At 46.1% G+C, this 23,610-nt stretch overlaps 2 protein-coding genes and 1 non-coding gene across 3 annotated transcripts in view; all 3 read left to right on the top strand.

The window, feature by feature from the left end:
- The first annotated feature begins 738 nt into the window (after positions 1 to 738).
- Dhx33 (DEAH-box helicase 33) lies at positions 739 to 21,255 on the top strand. The gene is made up of 12 exons (XM_021177154.2): positions 739 to 1,316; positions 3,691 to 3,851; positions 4,967 to 5,194; positions 5,375 to 5,545; positions 9,012 to 9,197; positions 9,842 to 9,953; positions 11,076 to 11,235; positions 11,394 to 11,482; positions 12,294 to 12,421; positions 12,769 to 12,972; positions 15,893 to 15,979; positions 17,920 to 21,255. The coding sequence occupies exons 1-12, from the start codon at positions 1,052 to 1,054 to the stop codon at positions 18,226 to 18,228; spliced, it is 2,100 nt and encodes a 699-aa protein (XP_021032813.1). The 5' UTR covers positions 739 to 1,051; the 3' UTR covers positions 18,229 to 21,255.
- Positions 8,451 to 8,556, top strand: LOC115032590. The gene has a single exon (XR_003838235.1). It is a non-coding gene; the product is annotated as a U6 spliceosomal RNA (small nuclear RNA).
- Positions 21,256 to 22,368: 1,113 nt separating the features above from the next.
- C1qbp (complement C1q binding protein) overlaps positions 22,369 to 23,610 on the top strand; it is a 5,456-nt gene continuing 4,214 nt past the window's right edge. The window contains exons 1-2 of the mRNA XM_021177021.1: positions 22,369 to 22,664; positions 23,090 to 23,240. Of these exons, the coding sequence (XP_021032680.1) occupies positions 22,439 to 22,664; positions 23,090 to 23,240 (377 nt within the window). The 5' untranslated portion in view covers positions 22,369 to 22,438. The remainder of the gene's footprint in view (positions 22,665 to 23,089; positions 23,241 to 23,610) is intronic.

The following is a 23,610-nucleotide window of genomic DNA, read 5'->3' as shown; positions in this document are numbered from 1 at the left end:
ATCGGGGACAGCGAGGGCACTGAGAACAGGCTCAGCAGTTAAGAGGACTTAACCCAGGTCCTCTACGGGTTCCAAACACATGGAGGCTCACCTGGGTGTAACTCCAATTCCAGGGAATCCAACGCCCTCTTCTGACCTCCATTCGAGCATTGCATGCAAGTAGTGCAGGAACATACTCCCAAACAAAACGCCCACACTCTCCAAAGACGGAAAAGCAAAGGTAACCAATCTTTCTGTGTTGAATTAGCAAAGCATCTAAGAGCTCATAATTGAACAGGAAGGAAGAACTGGTTATGTACACGTTTTCTGCAGGAGTAGTGAATACTCCCACTGATTAAGGTGTGTACAATAGGGCTGAAAAGCTGTGTAAAGATTGAAAATCTAGTAGGAATGACTGGGAGGTGAGTTAAGGCAATTTTAATTCCACTCATTTTCTTTTTTATTTCTGCTTGTATTCTCTGAGCCTATCACTTTGTGGGGAAATTACGTGATATCAGAATCATAGAATTCACCTTTCCATAACTTAAGATATTCACTAGTAGCATTTTCTAAATTCTTTGCAGCATCCGAAATGACTTTAGTCTCAGAAAATTTCACTTTCTACATTTATAAATCGGAGCTATCAGTGGGTACCTTAAAACGTACATTGTTTAGAAGAGTAAATGTTTGTGTTCCTCGTTAGATTTACAAAAATAAGTAATTACCTTAAAACGTGACGATTGTTGGAGGCCGAGATGGGACAGTCATTTTTATTGGATAGAAATGAGAGTTTAGGACAACGTCATTACGCAACAAGACCCTAGGGAACCACACAGCTATCGTCCCCTGTTGTTACTCGGGCCGTTTTTTCGGTCGCACCTCCGACCTTGCTCTCACAGGCACAGCGCATGCTGGGAATTGCAGTTCCTTTCCTCAAGGCAGGAGGCGGCTGTGAGGTCATCGGTGGTCGCCCAGCACGCCTGCACGTGGCGAGAAAGGGGCGGTGCGCGCTTGCTGTCCCCAGCCGAGCGGAACTGTCTGCGTCCCTGCCTCCAGCCGCGGTCCTCCCGACATGCCGGAGGAGGCGGGCCTCCCGCCCGCTAAGAGATTCCGGCCGGGCTCCTGCCCTCCCGGGAGGCGAGTAGTGATGCTGTTGACGGCTGGCGGCAGCGGCGGCGGAGCTGGAGGAGGCCGGAGGCAGACGCCGCCGTTGGCCCAGCCTTCGGCCAGTCCCTACCGCGAGGCCCTGGAGCTGCAGCGCCGGAGTCTGCCCATCTTCCGGGCGCGGGGGCAGCTATTGGCTCAGCTCCGAAACCTGGACAACGCGGTCCTCATCGGTGAGTGACCGCTTTGGTGGATCTTCCTTGCTCTAGATCCCTGGCTCTGTGCGCGAGAGCGGGTTTTCTTAGGGGCTTCTCACTTTCTTTGCGTTGGTTTCTTCCACAAACTTGAAAGGGTTTCAGTGCCGGTGTGGACAGGGACCTCTGGAAAGAGGCGGACAGAGTTACCCTGCCGGCGCTGACCGCGCTCTGCGAGTTTGAGGATACCCGCCTTCCGTGACGAGACGTGGGGAGCATATCGGAGGCTCTGAGCGAGCTTTGCAGGATGGGCCTCACCAAGGCTTTAGAGGAGGCAGCTGCGGAGCGGGTCCCTGGGGACCGTCATTCTAAGGGAGGACGGAGAGACTGGCGCCAGAAAGAATTCAGTTGGCGAGAACCAATTTCTTGTGTACGAGAAGAACTTTGCAGTGTTGGAAGGCAGGGGCCGATTTCTAGTGGCTTTGCTACAGTGTTGACGATAGAGGAGCTCCTGAAGGAATGTCATAAGCGAGAAAGAGACTGGAGTGCTGGCAGTCAGTGGAATAGAGTGCTAAGGAGGGAAGTCCCATAACAATATGTAGACATGGTGGAGTTGGGGGGGGGGGGTGCACGTTGGATATGTAGTATTGATTTTCCAAAAGAACTTTTAAGAACAGATCTGGCGTTGGACTGAGGAGTAATTAGGAGGTGAAAGAATGAAGGCAGTGGAAACAGGTTTCTGCTTTGGCCAACCAAGGGAAGCTGAGGCACTTGTAAATAGTCACAGATGGGGGCGTGGTCCTGGGCATCAGGAGTTATGGAGAGCCCACCTGGCACAGGAGAAAGGCTGTCTCTTTTGAAGTCACATTTGAGAAGATCCAAGAGATCTGAGGAAAACAAAAGTTCCAGAGCCTCAAGTATGAGGCTTTTGGGGAGATGGAGACAGAAGACAGGCTGCAAAAACAGGAACAAGATGGACTGTAGAGCTGATGCCCAGGTGAATTTTGTCCCTCTGTTTGTATGGCTGGCATATTCTATTTTAGCAATAGTCAGTTGCCCTGGAATAGGAGTGGGAAAGATGCACAAGAGGCATTGATCTATGTCTGAGGTTGTGTGGAGGGTTCAGCAGGAAAATGCAGGATAATCAGATTCTTGGTCTGAGAGCCTTGGCTAAGTCTGGAAAGGTGAGCGGTCAGAAGCAGGCCGGGAGCTGGAAGAGAATATAAGACTCATGGACCTGTTACAGAGGATAAGCCATGGCAAAGAAGGATGTGCAAGTTTCCTGAGCTGTTCTAATCAGGTGCTTTTAGAGGTACCAACAGACATACACAGGAAACAACTTTGATTGAGTGCTTGCTCGGTGCAGTGTTTAAGCCTACGAAGAGAGCGTCTGCCCTCTGGAGTTAGGGCAGAAACATTTAAGTACTTCTGTACTGTTTGAACCAGGCGTGGTGGTGCACGCCTTTAATCCCAGCACTTGGGAGGCAGAGGCAGAGGCAGAGGCAGGCGGATTTCTGAGTTCGAGGCCAGCCTGGTCTACAGAGTGAGTTCCAGGACAGCCAGGGCTACACAGAGAAACCCTGTCTCGAAAAACAAACAAACAAAAAAAGTACTTCTGTACTGTTTGGAATAATCAGTGCTAGGAGAGAGATGAAGCAGGCACTAAGGATCCTAGAGATGAAGCCCCCTGGTACAGCCCGGAGGGTGACAGCTTGCAGGCTGACTCATCCTTGAACTTGCCAGTTAGTGAGGCAGGTAGGTATTGTACCCACAGTAGGGTAGACAGAGGCAGAAGGTTTGACGAGAGCAGCAAGCAGCAGCCAGAGCAAAGGGCAAGCAATCTATGAATGGACATCTCGTCATATCAGTTTTTATCAAGCTATGTGACTGTCATTCCTCATTATCTGTTGTAACTATACCAGTTACCTACCATTATACATGTTTCCAGCTTTGTTTGGGGTTTTTGTTTTGTTTTTCATTTTGTTTTTGCCATCATGGGACAAATTAAATTAAAACATCTTTGTTTTCTTAGACTCAATTTCAGCAAGTAGAATTTGGAGCCAAACTATATAAACAGTTTGTTTGACAGTCTGTCTATTATGTAGCTCTGGCTGTCCTGGAACTGACTGTGTAGACCAAGCTGACCTAGAACTCAAAAAGATCCTCCTATCTCTGTCTGCTGTGATTAAACGCACTTGTCACTATGTCCAGCCCATTCTAAAAGTGTCTGAAATGTGATTGGGCCTCTGGGGAAAGAGTGGCAATGGCTGTTCGCCAGCCACGTTCCCAGGTGCCCATTTGCCTGAGGCTTAGCAACTCAGTATTTTCTTTTAAGATTTTTTCTGACTGTGAGCTGTTTATTTGGTGGGTTTCACTTAGTCTCATTTGAATAAGAGTTTCTCTTCTCTCCTAGGGGAAACTGGCTCTGGGAAAACAACTCAGATCCCACAGTACCTCTATGAAGGGGGAATTAGCCGCCAGGGCATCATCGCTGTGACCCAGCCCCGTCGAGTGGCTGCCATCTCTCTTGCCACCAGAGTCTCAGATGAGAAGAGGACTGAACTCGGGAAGCTGGTACCTCATTGCGTTACTTGCTATGAGTACTGTTTAAGTAGCTAGCACCCACTGTGCTCCAGCCTTTTATTTTTCCGAACAAGTTCTTTCTCTGCCTCCCCCTCCCACCCACATCATTATGTTGACTCAGTATGTAGCACAAACTGGCCTGGTACCCTGAGTCCTCAGTCCTTCTGCCTTAGCCTTCTGCATGCTGCGATTGCAGGGTGTGCCACAATACCTAGTCCAGCAGCTTGCTTCTTTTAAGTAAATAAATAGCCAGTGCTATTTAGGTTAATCTCAGCGTTTTCGAGAGATCAGTGACTCTTGGTACTATCAGCTTTGATTTCATAGGTATTGGCAAGTTTGGTAATTCAATTTGGATTCTGTAGGTTAGATGTACCTGTAAGCACTTGCATGGTGCTGGAGATTGAACTCAGGTCCTCGCACATACGTGGCAAGTACCCTGCTAGTAAGCTGGACGATTTACCCCTAATTTATGTGTTTTAAGACTTCAGGCATGTCATTTTTTTGTTTGTTGGTGGTTTTGAGTTTTCTTGAGACAGCGTCTCACTTGCATCACTAGTCAGCATGGGACTTAATATATAGACCTATACTAGAGTCCTCCTGCCTCTGCCTACACGGTGCTAGGATTACAGGCATGCAGTTATCATGTCCATTCGGAAACTTCTTTTAAGTCTACTATATATACATACATATGTATATTTCTGTAAAAATTTATAACTTTCTTACTATATGTAGGTATCTAGAATGAGTCTTGGAGCTATGTTGGAGTCAGATTCATATTTTTATTATATATGGGTGTGTCACCTATAAAGGTCAGAGGACAATTTGGGAGTTGGATCTCTCATCTCTCTGGGCTCCAGAGATTGAACTTATATTGTCAGGCCTTCAAGGACAGTGCTTTTACCCAGTGTTCCGTAGTGCTTGCCGTAGATTTTAGTTCTTTGTGATGTTTCGTTGCAGTGTTTCTCTGTAGACACAGTACACTCCTGAGGGAGCAGCCAGAGTGCTGTGGGTCTCAGTTCACCGCATTGCTGAGGACAGTGTTGGATATACAGTCAACAGGTATTCAGTGAATGTTTAATGAATAAAGGAGTCATATTTTCTCACAGGTTGGCTATACAGTGCGCTTTGAGGATGTCACCTCAGAAGACACCAGGATCAAGTTCCTGACAGATGGCATGCTTCTGCGTGAAGCAATTTCAGACTCCTTGCTTCGGAAGTACAGCTGTGTCATTTTGGACGAGGCCCATGAACGAACTATTCACACAGATGTGCTCTTTGGAGTGGTGAAGACTGCACAGAAGAGGCGAAAGGAGCTAGGGAAACTGCCTCTCAAAGTATGTGGGCAGTGTTTAAGGACCAGGCCTTTTTTCCCAGGGTGTGTCTCCTCCCCATTCTGCTTCAGGCACGTGGGAGAAAGTTCACCCTGGTGGGAGCAGCACTGGCCTCCGCCATGTTTTGAGCATTTATAGACAGGCTGTCCCATGCTTACTTCCCATCCTCCTCATTTTCTGTAGGTGATTGTGATGTCAGCTACCATGGATGTCGACCTGTTTTCTCAGTACTTCAATGGAGCCCCTGTCCTGTACCTTGAGGGTCGGCAGCATCCAATCCAGATCTTCTATACCAAACAGCCTCAGCAGGACTACCTGCATGCAGCTCTTGTCTCGGTCTTCCAGATCCACCAGGTATGGAGAGGGGTGAAAATCCCTGGCAAATTCTGCTTCCCCTTACAGTTGATAGTGAGAATAGTTAGCCTCTGAAAGAAAAGCCATGGAATCTGACAGCTTTGTGAATTGTATCATCTAGAATAGGCTCATTTGAGGGCCAGTGAGATGTCTAGCAGGGAAGGCGCTTGGCTCTGAGTCTGTGACTTGATTTCAATCCCAGGGATCCACATGACCAAAAGAGGTGACACGCAATTTTCCTATGACCTCCACACATGTGCCATACATACACATACATACATACATACATACATACATACATACATAAATAATAAGATGATCCTTTTAAAAAAAGGCTCATTTGCTACATCTTTTTTTTTCCTCTTTCAATGATATTTCTTACTTTCTCTGAAAAAATAAATTAATAAATAACTCAACTCTAATCAGCAGCCATCCTCCTCTGAGCCAGAAAGCTCTGCTCTCCTATGTGAGAAGAGTGATTCATGTGCTTTCTTTCTATGGGGACCTGTCAAGGAAAGTACAGTCTATGTTGCAACCTAGTATGCGATACAAGTGTATTTTGTCATGTAACCCGGGCTGGCTTCCAACTTGCTGGCTTCCTGCTAGGTTTCCTGAGTGCTGGAACTACAGGTATATACCACCACACATGTCCTGAGGTGTTCAAAACTTTTAGATATTGCAAAATACCTTCTTTTAAATTAAAATTTTACATTTTTTATTAAAAATTACAGCAAATGATCAAAGGCTGGGAAATGGTTCAGTGGGTAAAGGGCCTGCTGAAGAAGCGTGAAGGAAGACCTGAGTTTAGATCTCCAGCACTCATGTATAAAGCCACGTGTCGACGTGCATCGGAAGCTCGGTGGTTGTCATGGAGGGAGGGATGGAGACGTGTGGATCCCTGGAGCTGACTGCCTGGCTGGCCTAGACAGTCTGTGAGCTCTAGATTCAGTGAGAACTCCTGTCTAAAAAGTAAGATGGGGAGTGGTAGGTAAAGATTGGGTATCTGGCCTCAATGCATGGTACATATATGTGCATAAACATATATATACAAAAAAGATTGTGAGTGATTAAATCCTATTGTTTTAGTTAGTTTTGTATAGACTTTTTAATTTTTATATTAATTTCCTGAGAAAATTTAGAGGCAAACAATTTTTTTTTTAAGATTTATTTATTATTATATCTAAGTACACTGTAGCTGTCTTCAGACATTCCAGAAGAGGACGTCAGATCTCATTACAGATGGTTGTGAGCCACCATGTGGTTGCTGGGATTTGAACTCAGGACCTTTGGAAGAGCAGTCAGTGCTTACCCGCTGAGCCATCTCAGCAGCCCAAGACAAACAATTTTTATCTTAACCTAAGTATTGCTTACATAGTTGAAAGTTTTAGAAACCAGCAGTTGGTTTGGGAATGTAGCTCAGTCTGTAGAATGATGGCCCATCATGCTTGAAGCCCTGAGTTTGATCCCCAGCACTGCATAAAGCTGGTACGGCAGCACTGATGGAAGGTGAAGGCGGGAAGATCAAGCGTCCAGGGCCATCCTAGCCTGCATAGAGAGCTTGAGTTCAGTCGTGGCTGTTTGAGAACTAGACTCAAGAAAACAAGGGGTTTAGTTTAACAATCTAAGTTTAAAACAGCAGTTGAGCCTGGCGGTGGTGACACGCGCCTTTAATCCCAGCACTTGAGAGCAAAGGCAGGTAGATCTCTGAGTTTGAGGCTAGCCTGGTCTATATAATGAGTTCTAGCTGGGAATAAATCCTAAATAGATTCAACAGTTGCTGTAAAAGTTGCTTTTGAATTTTAAAATACCCTGTGTATGTTAATGTTTCTTAATTTATCATCATTCACCATTATGCATATTTCATAAAGTAATAGGCCAGGAGTAAGACATGTTCTTTCCCAATCCTCTTGTGTTCACCATCCTTCCAACATATCTCTATCATAATGGTCTTTAAATCCAGCATCAGTAATTACTCTATTAGGAGGATACAGTGTTAGCAGCCCTCTGTCCCTCTCCTGGACTGACCAGTTTGGGCAAGCCTTCAGTGTGACACATGATGCACTGTGTCTTATATGGTAGTCATGAAGTGTGTTGTGTGCAATTTGTCTCTCGAGTCATTTGTGCTTCCATCCACGTGGAACAGTTGCTTTGCTTGACGTCCTCCTGCTGGTGTACACTTTTCCCATGCTAGACCAGTGCTCTACACTGAGCCACAGCCTCCATTCACATTTCTTGTCACTATTCTCCTTAGCAGCTGTCCCCTAACCAGTCCCAATCCCCTGTCTTCCACCTTTCAAAAATGAGTTGAACCCACTTGTTTCTCATCTTTGTCATTTTAGGTCAGTGATTTTTTTTTTTTTCTTTTAAGGGATGGAAACAGTTATTTTTACTGTCAACTTGGTAATGTTTGAAAAAGAAAAAAAAAAGCCAGTCTGCCTCTTTGAACTGCCAAAAGCAACTTCAGAAGAGAATTATTTTTTTTAGAATTTTATTTTAAAAATGTATTGTCTCTCCTCAGAGGAGGATGTCTGCTGTGTATGCACATGTGTGCAATGTGTTAGAGGAAGGGCAGAGTACACATGTAGAGTTCAAAAGACAACGTTATAGAGTTGGTTTTCTATTTCCACCTCTACATGAGTCCTTGAGCTCAAATTTAGGTGACCAGCAAGTACCTTTACCCCGAGCCAGCTCAGAGTAAGTTTCCATAGGTGACCAGCAAGTACCTTTACCCCTGCGCCAGCTCAGATTAAGCTTCCAGTTCAGTGAGATCCTGCCTCAGGCAGGCAGGTGAAGGACGTCACCTAGTATCTTCTGGCCACACAGGAGCACAGGCACACACACTCCATGTGCACGCCACATTCACAAGAAAAAGAAGGGAAAGAAGCTCTTAAAAATTATTGTTTGTGTGCTTGCTTCGGCAGCACATAGACTAAGATTGGAACGATACAGAGAAGATTAGCATGGCCCCTGCGCAAGGATGACACACAAATTCATGAACGTTCCATATTTTTAAGCTGTGAACTGAAAACTTATTTTTTGCACTTATTTATTCATTGTGTATATGGTAGGGTGCAGTACTCAAGTCACAGTGCCTGTGTGGAGGTCAGAGAACAACCTGAGAGAGTTTCCTTCCCTCCACCATATGGGTCCTGGGAACAGGCTCAGGCCAGCATCCTTGGCAGCAAGTATCTTTCTTTCCCCCTGAGCCATCTCACCAACCTTTTATACAGAATTTCTTCACCTCTGATTGGGCTTTTATTATCTTACAAAAGCAGTTTCCCTTCAACAGTTCCTTACTTGGTTTCCAATCATAGTTGCCTGGCTCTCATGTTAGCAGCTCTGTGCACCATTGGTAAGGATCTTTTCCCAGGGCGGTGCCACTCACACTTGCTTCATCTTCATAATTAAAAAGTGAAACAGAAAACAAAAACCCTGGAAATACCACCATCATAAACACTCTCTCTAGGAAGCCCCTTCTTCTCAAGACATCCTGGTGTTCCTCACTGGTCAGGAGGAGATCGAAGCAATGAGCAAGACCTGCAGAGACATCGCAAGGCACCTCCCAGATGGCTGCCCTTCAATGCTCGTCCTTCCTCTGTACGCCTCCCTGCCTTATTCACAGCAGCTTCGAGTCTTTCAAGGGGCCCCAAAGGTGAGCCTGCCACCTTCTGCCAGCCACATCACTGGGCATCACGTCAGATCTGTCCGTGTACCATTATCCAGAGATGTGGAAGGAGGAGACTCGGGTACCAGGTCAGCTGAGAGAGAGAGCTGGCCTGTGAGGAGGGGAATGGCTATCAGGATGACAGAAGGCATAAGGTATAGAGACTGAAAGAAGAATGAGTGGCTCCTCTAAGCTCTGGTCTAAACTCATTGCCCATAAACCATTTGTTTTGTGCCAGACACAGTGCTGACACTCACGCAGGCCACTTGTCATCCTCATGGAGTGCCATGAGAGACGCTGAGGCCCCCAAGAAGAGAGGTGGGAATTCCTTAAGGCACACAGTAGGGCCAGGATTCCAACTCCTATCTATCTACTCGCCTTGAATATTTAACTTGATCCAGTACACCTCATTGCCTCAAATTAACATTCAGGACCTCAGAGAAGGGACCAGTGTCCTCCCTGTCCCTCTGTCCCTTACCAAGTGTGAGAACTGAAATTGGTATGACTACTATTAACAATGAAATCACCTTTTCTTGATCATAAGCAAGTTGTGGAAATGCATGGTGAGAATGTTTTCAACTTCTGAATCATGTGTGTGTCATATGGCTTTTTGGTTCTCTTCCTCCTTTTAGGGCTATCGCAAAGTGATCATTTCAACCAACATCGCTGAAACCTCCATAACCATTACAGGAATAAAATATGTAGTTGACACGGGCATGGTTAAAGCAAAGAAGTATAACCCTGGTGAGAAACTGGAGCTCATGAGTGTCTCCTGTACATTACATAGTGAGCAGCGGGTAGAGCTGTAACCCCACCATTTCCTCCCTAGTAAACATTTCATGTTTGTGAGGAGCTGAGATTTGAATGACAGGAACAGTTCCCACCCATGTCCATAAAGGAGACGTAATAAGGCAGGAGGTGTAGAGAAGGAAGAACTCGGTTCTAGAGAACCTGAGGAGAACAGATCAGGGCTGTACTGAGATCTGGAAACCCACTGGAAGCTGGCTGAGAACGGTGGGAGAAGCCCAGGGACAGCCTGGCACCAGTCACAGGCTCTCCAAGGGCCACTGGACTGTGGCTGCTGTAGACTTCAGGTTTCCCGGGAAGGAGACAGGCGCTCTGGGCTGGAGTAGCAAGCATAGAGGGGAAGCACTGGCTGTCTCCTGCAAGGGTCAAGCTGGCTTGAAGTCAGCTTTACACATTTCTGATTCATACCTTGCTTTAGTCTACAGAGGAGTTGGGGCTGCTCTAATTATTATAGCTACCCAATATTTAATTGGCATCTTCTACTAAACACTGGAGGGGTCAACTTTCACACATGTCCGGTGACAAAGTGTAGATCTCTAGTTCTGACACACAATATTCCTGTTCTTGAGAGAACTGATGTCTTTTACTTCCAGGAAGTAAATGTCACATGACCTGTTTTATATTATAGCGCTGGGAGGGGTGATAAAGAACCCTGCCGTCATTGGTTGATATATGACCAGCCTTCTCACTTAGCTAGAGACTGTCTCAGCACCAACATCCCCAAGGAGCCCTCGGTGCCAAGCAGCAGGGATAGTTGGCCATCCCATGATGGATCCCAAAGTTCTAAAGCCATTCTCCTGTTCCCTTGCTTGCAGAGAGTGTTGTGATGTGTTCCTTAACATTTCACACATGACTCATTGCTGAGTTCAACGTCACCATGAGGTTTAAAGTGGCTGAGCAACCTGGGTTTGTGCTTTCTTGCTTAGCCTCAAGTTTTCCCTGACCCCTGTGTTGCAGAAACACTCAGTGGTACTCAGCACCATTTCTTCCTGCCAGCATTCTAGAAACAGTTTGCTTCTGTGATGAAGCCAGGCACTCATGGCCCTTTTCTCCCTGCAGACAGTGGTCTTGAGGTACTAGCTGTACAGAGAGTATCAAAGACCCAAGCCTGGCAGCGCACAGGCAGGGCTGGGCGAGAGGACAGTGGCATCTGCTACCGACTCTACACTGAGGACGAGTTTGAGAAGTTCGAGAAGATGACGGTGCCAGAGATCCAGAGGTAGGTCCAGGTCACCTACACTGTCATGCATCCTGCTCTCTCCTCCCACCTGCTCCTGTTCTTGGGCTGCCAAGAGCTTTCACTAATGCTTTCTGGGGAACGGTTTTGACTCAGTGGAGTCAGAGACAGATGAATGACCCTCATTTCTTCCCTCACAGGTGTAACCTGGCCAGTGTGATACTTCAGCTCCTAGCAATGAAAGTCCCAAATGTGCTCACCTTTGACTTCATGTCCAAACCTTCTCCAGGTAAACTGGCAGGCAGGGAGGCAGACAGACAGACAATGCAAAGGAGGTCTTACCCCAAGAAAAGTACCTTGGTGTGGAGGGACAAAACATTTTGGTCCTGTTCTTTTGCTGATTTGATTCCATGTTATAGTGCTTTGTGCAGGGACCAGGGAGCATCATCAGGCATCCATGGATGCTCCTGAAGCCCAGCGAAAGGGCAGAGATCTCTGCATTAAACTGAGATTTGACTGGTCCCTGCCCTTCGTTGGTAATCTTTTGCACATGGACCTTGATCACAGTGCCATCCCCTCTTCTTTAAGGAAATGCAGTTGTTAATCAAGAGGATAAACTGTCAATAGGTGACCCGGGTCGCACTCTGAACCTCAGCCCAATTCTTCTCTCAAAGACACATTTTCTGGCTCTTTTCCACACAAAAGTCTGTGCATGTGGGAATGTGTAAATCTTTGAGAACACAAACTGAACATATAATACACTGTTCTATGCCATATTTTTTTTCCATTTTGAAATCCCTAGAAAGAAATAATAAATATAAAGTATAATGGTAACATAGCCAACATCTGTGTGATGCTACCACACCATGGAAGCCAAGTCCCTGGACCTCTGCCTAACCATTTGCCACCCCACCCCACGCCCCATGTAACTGTTCTCTCACCACGTATTGCTATTTAGTGTGTCACTCAGCTTAGAACAGTGTGAGGACAGTGGGTGGTCCTGGTGTTTGTAGAGTCAGCAGCTCCCAGACACACTCAACTAGCTGCATCTTCTCCATGTTTTGGACTTGTGGCTCCTTTTTATGTCTCTGTTCCTGTAGATCACATTGAGGCGGCCATTGCCCAGCTGGACCTGTTAGGTGCTCTTGACCATAAGGATGACCAGCTTACCCTGACTCCAATCGGAAGAAAGATGGCAGCATTTCCTTTAGAGCCCAGATTTGCCAAAGTAAATGACCCCTCCTCCTCATTGCTCTTTCTCTGCCTTACAGGTTAGGACATGGCCAGTGCTTCTGAACTAACCTCTCTTAAAAACTGCACATCACCCCTCCTCTGCATACAGTGCTGACTTATGTTGTGTGTGAGACTCAGATATCAGTCACAATCCTACCCACAAAGATTTGGAGTCCTGTGGGGACGGCCTCTTTCAGTTTTACAAAGATGTGAATGGCACTGACACAGCATTATGGTGTTAAAGCCACCGTACTACTTTAAGGGAAGCTGCAAGAGAGTATACAGAAACACTATTCAGAAGATAGGAAGCTTGACTCGTGCATTTTAAATTTTACTTTCCAGACTATCCTCCTGTCCTCCAAATTCCACTGTACAGAAGAGATTCTGACCATAGTCTCCCTGCTGTCTGTGGACAGTGTCCTTTACAACCCTCCTGCCCGGAGAGATGAGGTGCAGAGTGTCCGGAAGAAGTTCATATCCAGTGAGGGGGATCACATTACCCTGCTCAATATCTATCGGACCTTCAAAAACATCGGTGGGAATAAGGTGAGCCTTCCTCATGCTTTCAGACATGTACTTTTAAGTATGTCGGTTTTTTGGCCACATCATCTTAAAGAGTCTCTCTGTCTGGCTGTCTCTCTCTGTCTCTGTATCTCTCTCACATACACACAACACACACACAGATGTGTAAATACTGGGATATCCCTAAAAATGTTATTTCAGGTGTTGGTTCTGCTTGTGTAGACTCTGTGGACAGATTAGTTGAGTAATTAAAGACTATCTTAGCCACTAGAATTATCCCCTTTTTTGGAGGAGGAGTAAGGGTACAAGGGCTCTCTGTGCCCCTGGCTGGCCTGGAGGCTGGCCTTGAATGAATAGATACCCACCTGCCCCTGCCTCCTCAGTACTTCAATTGAAGGCAGGTACCAAACCAAAAAAAAAAAAAATGCCAGGCAGTGGTGCCATGCCTTTAATCCCAGCACTTGGGAGGCAGAGGCAGGTGGATTTCTGAGTTCGAGGCCAGCCTGGTCTACAGAGTGAGTTCCAGGACAGCCAGGGCTACACAGAAAAACCCTGTTTCAAAAAACAAAAACAAATAAACAAAAAAGATTTCTTTTGTCTCACGGTCTAGACTGGTAAGACTTAGGGGTCTTCTCTGATGCTTCAAGATAGACAGCATCGCACAGCAAGAGAAAGGCAGCGTGTGTATCTGTGTGTCTGGGCTCTTCCTCTTCTGCTAATTAGGGACCAATGGAGATTCAGTCATGGGGCTCTATCTTTTGGCCTTTAAACCGAGTCATTTTCCAGATGTCGTTTTAAAATTGGTGTGTGTGTCTGTTGTCTGTGTGTTTGCCTTTTTGAGTATCTAGGCACCACATGCTTGCTGTTTTTGTGGAGGCTGGAAGAAGGCGTCAGATTCCCAGGCATGGTTGTAAGCTACCATGTGAGTGCTAGAAATTGGCCTGGTCCTCTGGAAGGGTGGGCAGGGTTAACCCTTGACCTGTCTCTCCAGCCCCTAAGTTTTTAAAATTGGTTTTGTTTTTGATACAGGTTCTCACTACGTAACTCCAAGGCATGGAATTTTCTATATAGGCTGAATTTCCAAAGTATGCCTGCTTATTCCTATCAACTGCTAGGATTAAAGGCCTGTGCTACTACGCCTAGCTTTTTATTTTAGAAGTTGGTTTGGTTTGATTTGATTTGGTTTGGTGAGACAGGGTTTCTTTGTGTTATCCTGGCTGTCTTCTTTGTAAACCCAGCTGGCCTCAAACTCATAGAGATCTACCACCCAGCTTGGCTCTGGCTGTCCTGATTTCACTATGTAGATCAAGCTGGTCTCAAACTCAGAGATCTGCCTGAAGTGCTAAGATTAAAGCTCTGGGGGAGGAGGGGCATATATATGGAGGTCAGGGGACAATTTCCCTTCTTGCTTTCCACTGTGTGTGTTCCAGGGCTTGACCTTGGGTCATCAGGCTTGGTGGCAAGCACCTTATTCACAAAACCATCTTACTGGCCCACAAGTATCATAATTAAATTAAGTTTCCACTTAAATGTTTTGCGGTAGGGATTCACTGCAACTTTGGAGAATATTCAAGCCATACAGGATGGTTTTCTTGCCTACCTGCTCAAATTTTATACTGGTTTTTGATAAGTCATTTCAGTTCCTTATACTAAAATGGAAAATGGGAATATATTCTCTCTGTGTTAATAAATCTATAATTGTGCCTTAATGTGCATTTTTTAAAAACAAAAATGGTACCCCACAGTTTTAGCATTTAGCAATTTTAGCATTTGTTAACTTTGCTGTATTTACCTTTGTTTGTTTATTTATGTTTGCACTGTGTGACTGTGTGACTCTGTGTGTGTGTGTGTGTGTGTGTGTGTGTTGAAGTGTGCATGGCTGTGTGCACACACACATACAGATGCACCTCATGGCACCTATTGAGATCAGAGGACAACTTGTAGGAGTTGGTTCTGTCCTTCCAGGGTATGGGTGCATGGGGTTTAAATTCAGGTATTCAGATTTGGCAGCAAGCATCTTTACCAGCTGAGCCATCTTGCTGGCCCTCAATTTATATTTAAATGAATAAAAAAGGTGCCAATGCAGTAAAAATCTCAGAGTCCTTCCTTACTGACTTGTTCTGCCTTTGGTCTGTGTGTTCCATCAACAGGATGCCATCCGTTTGTCTTTAAAGCAGGGTCTTGCTTATGTATGTAACCCAAGTTGACCACAGACAGCGATGTGGCACACACCCGGCACTAAGGACATGCTTTCAACAGGGCTTGGTTGACTCCAGTTGATCGACTACATTACATAGTAAAACTGTCTCAAAACAAACAGAAAAGGAACCATTAGCTTTGCCTGCCCTTTCAGCTGCATCTGTTTCCATCACCACAGTGTCTCCTGCTCAGCTCTATTTGTGCCCCAGAGAGAATATTCTGCGGTGCCAGCAAGTGAGCATAAACTTGTTGGTCTGTGCTCTGTGGCTCAACTTCACCTAGCTAGCACACATTTATTAGACCATCAGTCCCTCCCGGTGTATGGGAGAATTCCAGTCTCCACTTGTGTAATCTGTTTGTATTGATCTAAACATTGCCTCCATCCCATACAAAACAAGCATCCTTACATAAATGTATTGGGCATTACTGTGTCTTTTGCCCATTTTTCTCCAGTTTCCTGGTCTTTTTCTCACTAGTCTTTAATAATGTTCTAGAGGTACGCGTCCTTTATGGGTATGGTGGTGCATGCACCCCAGCCTATAGCTTTTTCGTGCTGACCCTAGGACAGGAATCTTTGTTTTACTTTAAATAATTCATATTTCTCCTAGCTCATACTTCTCAATATCAAGGTGTGTTCCTATATTCCTTTGACACCTGTAGTGTCAAAATTGAGCTGTGCCATCCAGCTCAATTTTCCTCTGCATAGAAATGAGAGGATTAAGATATCTCTTTTTCTTCTATTCAGGACTGGTGCAAAGAGAATTTTGTCAACAGCAAGAATATGCTGCTAGTAGCTGAAGTCAGAGCACAGCTGAGAGAAATCTGCTTAAAGGTAGCACCCCCTTCATGGAAAGTCTTTGTTATATTGTGGGGGTCCTTGCTTGTCACCAGCGGTATGAATAACATGCTAGTTATAGAAAACCTTTTAAATACACAAGAATATAAAAGTTACTCGTAATTCTACTTTTTCTCCCTCACAATTATGGTTTATTCATAGAAGTCCATGGTGGTTTGGGTTTTTTCCCCTCCCCCTCCTCAGTTCCCATCCCACCCTAGTACTGTTGATTGAACCCACTAGGCAATGCTCTTCTGCTGAGCCAATTAGCTTGTCTTTCACGTAGTTTACATTGTACAGTGTACTTACATTTCTTTTGTGTGGGTGGTGCTGGGCATGAAACCCTGGACCTCATGTATTGTTGAGGCCCGCCCGCAGTCTGCAACACGAACGGTTTAACTGAGAATGGCAGTTTGAGCTGAAAAGAGAGGAAGCTAGACGGGGCGGGAGAAAGAATGGGGCCAAGACGATTCCATGTTTAAGGCCCCCCTTTACTAATTCCAACATTCAGTTATAAAGGAAGGGAGAGGGATCCCAATTTCCCGCCAAGTAACTCGGGGTCCAGTAGCAGGACGAACACGTGTGTGCCTCCAAGCAGCAAAGCCGACAGGGTCCAGCAGTGGGCGTGGCAAAACGAATGAGCAAGAAACTCCACCCTTGAGCAAACAGGTTCAAACAGGTGGGAAAAGAGAGACCACAGTGTATAACTTTTAGAAACTACAACTATTCTCTGATTTAAAAGAAGGAAGGGGGGGGGGAGCTTGCCGGGGGTAATGGCGCACACCTTTAATCCAGCATTTGGGAAGCAGAGGCAGGCAGATCTCTGAGTTCTAGGCCATCCAGGGCTACCCAAAGAAACCTTGTATGTAAAAAACAAGGGGAGGGGTAGAGAAGAAAGACAGACTACTAAAAGGTAAAATGAACAGTTGGAAAACACCAGGGAAACATTTTTAAACCAAGGTCTTCCGTATGTAATAACTTCACGGTATGCTTGAAACTTGGAGGCTGCCCAGTGTGGGATGAAGAGAAAGGAACCTCTGCCCTGTCTTCCCTGTGCTTTATGCCTGTGGCAAGCATGATTGAACACGTGTCCCATGTCTGCTGAAGCTGTCGTCACGTTAGTGGCTCCCCTTTTTCGTGTTCCAGATGCCCCTACCAGCTGCACTCAGTTTTGCAGTGTCCGAGCCCAGCAGCTTCTCCACCTGCAGGGACTCCCTAATTCATACACCCAGAATTGCTGCTTTTCTAGCTAGGGAACTTGTCTGTAGTGAGGAGGGGTAGGCAGCCTTTGCTCTCTAGACTCCCTGGTTCCTTCACCCTAGGATGGCTGCCTTTCTGTTGAGGGATCTTGTCTGTGGTGTGTTGTGAGGAGGGGGAAGACAGCCTCTGCACTGTGATTTCCAGGAGGCTCAGTCTCTATGCTTTCGAATCCCACCAAGTCTTCACTTGCCTGGGGGAGGGCTGCTGCTGTGTGTGTGACAGAGACAGTCAGAGTCTCTATCAGTGAGCCTCATGGCAGATGAGTGGCTCCTCAGGTTGATCTCCCAGTGGCCTCAGCTGGGTGGTTTTGTCTCAGAGGAAGTTGCTGCTTGGCACACCCAGCCTCTATCTATCTATCTATCTATCTATCTATCTATCTATCTATCTATCTATCTATACACATAGTGTGCAGCCTATATAGATGTCTCTCTCCCATTCCCACCTTTCCTAGGCTGGTGTTTTCCTTTTTTGTTTAGTTTAGTTTTCATCTCAGTCTCTCCTCCCTTATCCATGTCCTTCCTCATCCTTTACCTTTTATCCAAGCTGCTGCCTAAGGCATTGGAAGTGACTCCTTTGAATGCCAGTCGAAATTTCACTTTGTGTTGGCTGCAGTGTGCAGTGTGTGTGCAGTGCTGGGGAGAATTAATGCTTGAGGTCTTCTCTGTCTTCTAAAACAGATGTCAATGCCAATCATGTCATCTCGAGGGGACATGGAGAGTGTCCGCCGTTGCCTGGCTCACAGCCTCTTTATGAATACTGCTGAACTCCAGACAGATGGCACCTATGCCACCACAGACACACATCAGCCGGTGGCCATCCACCCATCATCTGTCCTCTTCCACTGCAAGCCTGCCTGCGTGGTCTACACTTCACTGCTCTACACCAACAAATGCTACATGCGTGACCTCTGTGTGGTGGATGCCGAGTGGCTCTACGAGGCTGCCCCTGACTACTTCAGGAGGAAGCTGAGAACGGCCAGAAACTGAGCCGTCCCAGGATGCTGCCAGCATGGCTGGGCCTGGACCTTAGATCACAGCTGTCTTCCAAACAGAAGCTTGCAGCCAGACTTCCAGACTCCAAGAGCTTAAAAGAATTGCTGAAGCTTCTCAGACTCACCCGTGCAGAATGATCGTACTTAGAAGAGAAGCTGAGGCTTGTGCCTCGGGTCTGACCAGGCAGTTTTGGGTGACTGAATTAACTCCTGAGCCTCAGATTCCTCAAATGCCGGAGTCGGATAAGACTTACAAGTTCAGAGTAAAGAAGTTTAGAGAAAATGAACAAAATGTGACACAGAGACTTGCCTGGTGCAAGATAAGACAATCAGTGACTTGTGAGCCATTGTGCTTTGTGATACTAATTAGGTACAGCACAGTCCCTTGAGCTCTCATGACTGGGGGAGGAGCCATAGGAGACTACAGATCCAATTTGTTGAAATGTTTCTCCCCACTTCTTACTCCCTCTCCCGTGGATCCCAGGGCCTCATGCATGCTATGCAAAAAACACTTTGCCACTGAGCCAATCCCCAGCCCTCACTTCTACTTTAATGTCTACCTGTATGTCTTTTAAATAGAAAATTGAAAAATTGACTCCCACAGACAGTTCCAGAGTAAGGTATATTCTGACCTGTTGACCCTTATGGCTTAGGATGAAGCACATTGTCTTGTCTGTCTCCAAGCAGGGGCCAGCAAGTAGTTCCTTGGATGGTCCCCAGTGCTTCTGTGGCTGCATGTCCCCAACAGTGCTTTCAGGAGACCAGCAGGTTTCCTGGGACTAGGAAGCCAACTTTTCAGTGCAGTGGTCTGCTGAAGCCCCGTGGTGATTTTCCCTTTAACTGAGCACCTACAAATGTGTGCCTGTGAGGGGAGAGTGTCTGTTCAAGTCAGAGCTGCTAGATGGGGAGAGGAAGGAGGTGCCTGACAGCTCGGAAGCCAGAGGGTCACTTTGTCCTTTCTCCTACACCTAGTCTTAGTTTGGGTTGTTTGTTTGTTTGTTCATTTCTTAAGGGGTAAACCACTTGAGACAGGGTTTCTTTGTGTAGCCCTGCCTGTCCTGAAACTTGCTCTATAGACCACACTGGCCTAAAACCCAGAGATCAGCCTGCCTGTCCCTCCCAAGTGCTGGGATTAAAGGTGTGCACCACCACCTGGCCAGTCTTTGTATTTTTGATGCTATTAATTTTCAGTGGTCTGTCTTTGTGGAAACCTGGGGACAATTAGCTTTGCTGCTTCCTAACCAGTCACCACTCTGAAACCTTCATTATCTGCATTGGTTAGAGGGAATTAGAGAAGCCTCTGCATCCTTTTCCCAGTTGGAAGAGATTCATCTTAGCTGATTACTAGGAGCAGACATTCCCCAGTTTGGTAGTACTTACCTATCATCACTCCCAGCTGAGAAAGTCCTAGGCCAGCCTGGGCTAGGCCTTGTATCTAAGTGAAGGGAGGGAGGGAACACACTTTCACAGAGAATGTTTGAACATGGGGGCTGGGGAGAAGAGTTTTAGCCCTTTTTATTGTGCTTAATTGACCCAAACACATCTGTACTACTGAGATTTTCTCATTTATACAATGAATTGTATTGTTTATAAGCAACAAATGGGCCAAACTGCCTTCAAGGCACTTCGAAGACAGTGGGCAGTTTCTTTGAGTCCAACAAGCTCTTTCCAGAGAGCCTAGCCTAGCTGGGCACTTCCATTGCCAGGATCTCATTGGTTCACAGCTATGTCTGTTGAGTCTGGTCTAGGCTTTACATAACCCTGGTCGTGGGCAAAGCTTTTAGTCAGTGCTTAGGATTGTTTGAGTGCTCATGACTTTTGATAAAAATGGTCACGTTATCAACTTTCCGAAAGGCTCTCCGGAATGTGCTTTCTTTTTCAGTGCATTTTTGTATTTATGCAAGGTTTATTTAGCCTTGCTTGGGAAGAGGAACTTTTGTATTTTAAAAGAACATTCATTGTGCTAGTTAAAGAAAACAAGGAGGCAATATGTTCCCCAGCAATTAACAGTGTCTGTTCCATTGTAAACTAACAGTAAACTAGCGAGGTCTTTTCTGGGTCAAGGGAACAGTAGCTTGCAGTGACTGGCTCCAGGGTGAGGCCTAGGACCTTACCCTGGAGGGACTGCTGCAGAGGACTGGGACTTCCCAGAAAACGGAGTAATGGATACAGTTTCTAAGGACCTAATGTTTCTGTACAGAAATATGTTTATCATTCTAACATTGTGGAAGGATTTTAATAGAATATTTAGTTTTTTATTAAGCTTTTTTAAAAATTACTATTCAACACAGCTGCTCAGGGATTACATGAGGTGGGAGCCCCATTCTGACTCCACAGATCACTACAAAGAAATTAATGTTTATCTTCAGCCAAAGGGACAGTGCTCTTCAAGCTTTCTTAAGAAAGTGAAATGTTTTGTGGTTTTGCTGCAGTACAACCTAAGCTACTTTTCAAGTTGGTAAACTCTCCAACCTGAAGACTCCAGCCTGGACGGAATAGCCTCCAACAGACAGATGAACTTCCACAACAGCCCTGCATGCTGCAGGGGTTTGTCTTCTCTGTAACCGTGGCCTGCGACACCTGGGGCAACAGTTCCATTACCAGGATCCCTGTGAGAACATTTGCATCTCTTAAAACGAGATTCCAAAACAGAGCAGAATATTTACTGTGGCACAAATCCTTGTGCTCCAGCTTCCGGGTCTGTTTGAAACTGTGGCCGTACATCTAAGATGCCATTCCTTGAGCACATAAACTAGACTATACCGGTGGGGAAACAATTCTCTATAGACTGCTGTAGTGTAGAAAACTGACGAGCGGATTTGGACATGTGCTCTGTTCTCTCTGGTCTCAAAAGAACAGTTCTAGAATATAATGCTCGAAATTTGCTTTTGACTATCAAATCCATAAAAACTGAATCTTGTATAATGATCTGTGTGGCCTCTTTTGTTGGGCCTCCTTTCCCTTATTTAAAGAATGCTATTTAGAATATTAAACATTATTCTTCTTGCCATTCATTCGATAAGTCTTGGTATCCAGCATTTACTTTTGTTTTTTTTTGGTTTTTTTTTTTTTTTTTTTTTTTTTTTTTTTTTTTTTTTTTTTTTTTTTTTTTTGGTTTTTCGATACTTTTGTTTTTTTGAGAAGTCTTTTTCATGCAACTCTGACTGTTCTGGAACCTGCTGTGTAGACCAGGCTGGTCTCAAAATCAGTTTGCCTACCTCCCAGGTGCTGGGACTATAATGCATGAGCAGGGGTTTTGTTGTTTGTTTTGGGGTGTGTGTGAGTGATTTGGTTGGGTTTTGTTTTGTTTTTTGGGGGGGGTTGATTGATTGATTGATTTTTTTTTTTTTTAATACCTATGAGTGTTTGGGTATCTGCTGCCCTGGAACTGAAGTTAGATAGTTGTGAGCAGGCATGTGGATGCTGGAAATAGAGCTCTTGTCTTCTGCAAGAGCAACAATGCACTTAACCACTAAGCCATATCTCCAGCCTGTTATCCTTGATTCTTTTTTTTAATAGATATTTTCTCCATTTACATTTCAAATGCTATCCCCTTTCCTAGTTTCCTCTCCAAATATCCCCATACCTCCCCCTCCCCCTGATCCCCAACCCACCCACTCCCCTTTCCTGGCCCTGGGATTCCCCTATACTGGGGCATATAATCGTTGCAAGACCAAGGGCCTTTCCTATGATGTAAGCCAGCTCCCAGGAAACTGGTGGTCTATTAAAACTGGCCCATGAATTGTTAGGGGGTGCAAAGGTTTCCAACATCCTGTTCTTGGGATTCTGGGTCTAATGTCGTGGGGCCAGGATGTCCACTCCACAGCAGCTGCATGCAGGTCAGCCTGAGCTTTCTAGAACTAGACGGTTTCAGAAGATCGTTAAGTGATCTTTGAATATATGGTTCTGCGCGAGTTGGGGTGAACCTGAACGCATTCCACTGTAACAAAGCTTGGTGTGGATTGAGAAAAGCAGGTGAATTGGAGAGAGTGGGCAGCAAGGGCGACATGGTGGTCAAGGTAGCTGAGTCCAAGGCCTCCCCGGCTGCACTGGCGGTTCCCAGCAGAGGGCGCGGTCCGGCCCCGATGACTGCAATCCTCGGGTGGAAAGCGCTTCCCCCGGCGAGGGCGGTGCTTCCGGCGGCGCGCGAGGTCACACGGTGCCTTGGCCCAGTCGTCCTTCCCTCTGCACGTGTCCGCCCCGAGATGCTCCCTCTGCTGCGTTGCGTGCCCCGCGCCCTCGGCGCCGCCGCCACGGGCCTCCGAACCACTATCCCGGCCCAGCCGCTTCGGCATCTCCTGCAGCCCGCGCCTCGGCCATGCCTCCGGCCCTTCGGTTTGCTCAGCGTACGAGCCGGCTCCGCTCGGCGCTCTGGCCTCCTGCAGCCCCCGGTTCCCTGCGCGTGCGGCTGTGGCGCTCTGCACACGGAAGGTAAGGTTCACGCACCCTAGTCGGAGTGCGGCGACCCAGCTTGGAACAGACCCTCGTGATCGCAACCTACCCCCTTCTCGCGTCTTGGAAATGTGGCTTAGCAAGGTCCGTAGGGTCGTGGTTTCAAAGTGTGGTTGTTGGTTATGTCATTTGGGACGAGAAAGAGGATAATTGGGAATTCTTTTGTTTTATATGGGAAGTAATAGTAATGAGTCCATGATAAGAAATAACCATCTCGCCCGGCGATGATAAATATCAGTTCAGCTCAGTAAATATATCCTGCTGTTTTTATAGAGTGAGAAACGGACGTTTTAAGGAGTGATTTGGGCTAGCGTCGTAGAACAGCCTTAAGAATAGATACAGTCCGGGTCTATCGGTTAAAGCAACCGGCTTTTCTCTCTGGATCATCTTGGCTTTTCTTTTAGGAGACAAGGCCTTCGTTGAATTCTTGACTGATGAAATTAAGGAAGAAAAGAAGATCCAGAAGCACAAGTCCCTTCCCAAGATGTCTGGAGATTGGGAGCTGGAGGTGAACGGCACGGAGGCTAAATTATTGCGCAAAGTTGCTGGAGAAAAGTAAGTGCTGGCCCAGGGCTTGTATTCTGGGTTCTCAAGTCAGGAATCCCTGACTACAGCACCCTGTCCTGGCCATCCCCAGGAGAGCCTCAGTAGGCCCAGTGCTTTAATAAAATGACTTTTCTTTTTTGGGTTTGTTTTTTGTTTTTTTGAGACCGGGTTTTTCTGTGTAGCCCTGGCAGTCTTGGAACTCACTCTGTAGACCAGGCTGGCCTTGAACTCAGAAATCTGCCTGCCTCTGCCTGGCTGATAAAATGGCTTTTTTTTTTTTTTTTTTTAGATTTATTTATTTATTATATGTAAGTACACTGTAGCTGTCTTCAGACACTCCAGAAGAGGGCGCCAGATCTCGTTACGGATGGTTGTGAGC

The sequence above is a fragment of the Mus caroli genome, chromosome 11 (assembly GCF_900094665.2).
Source record: "Mus caroli chromosome 11, CAROLI_EIJ_v1.1, whole genome shotgun sequence".
Lineage (NCBI taxonomy): Eukaryota > Metazoa > Chordata > Mammalia > Rodentia > Muridae > Mus > Mus caroli.
Note: the sequence above shows the minus strand (reverse complement) of the source record. Positions and strands in the feature narration are given on the sequence as shown.

Bases quoted from the DNA above. Each gene is read 5' to 3' on its own strand.
- Dhx33 (XM_021177154.2), top strand. From the start codon at position 1,052: ATGCCGGAGGAGGCGGGCCTCCCGCCCGCTAAGAGATTCCGGCCGGGC. The intron at 9,198-9,841 runs GTGAGCCTGCCA...TCCTCCTTTTAG, and splicing joins TCTTTCAAGGGGCCCCAAAG to GGCTATCGCAAAGTGATCAT. The intron at 11,483-12,293 runs GTAAACTGGCAG...CTGTTCCTGTAG, and splicing joins CATGTCCAAACCTTCTCCAG to ATCACATTGAGGCGGCCATT.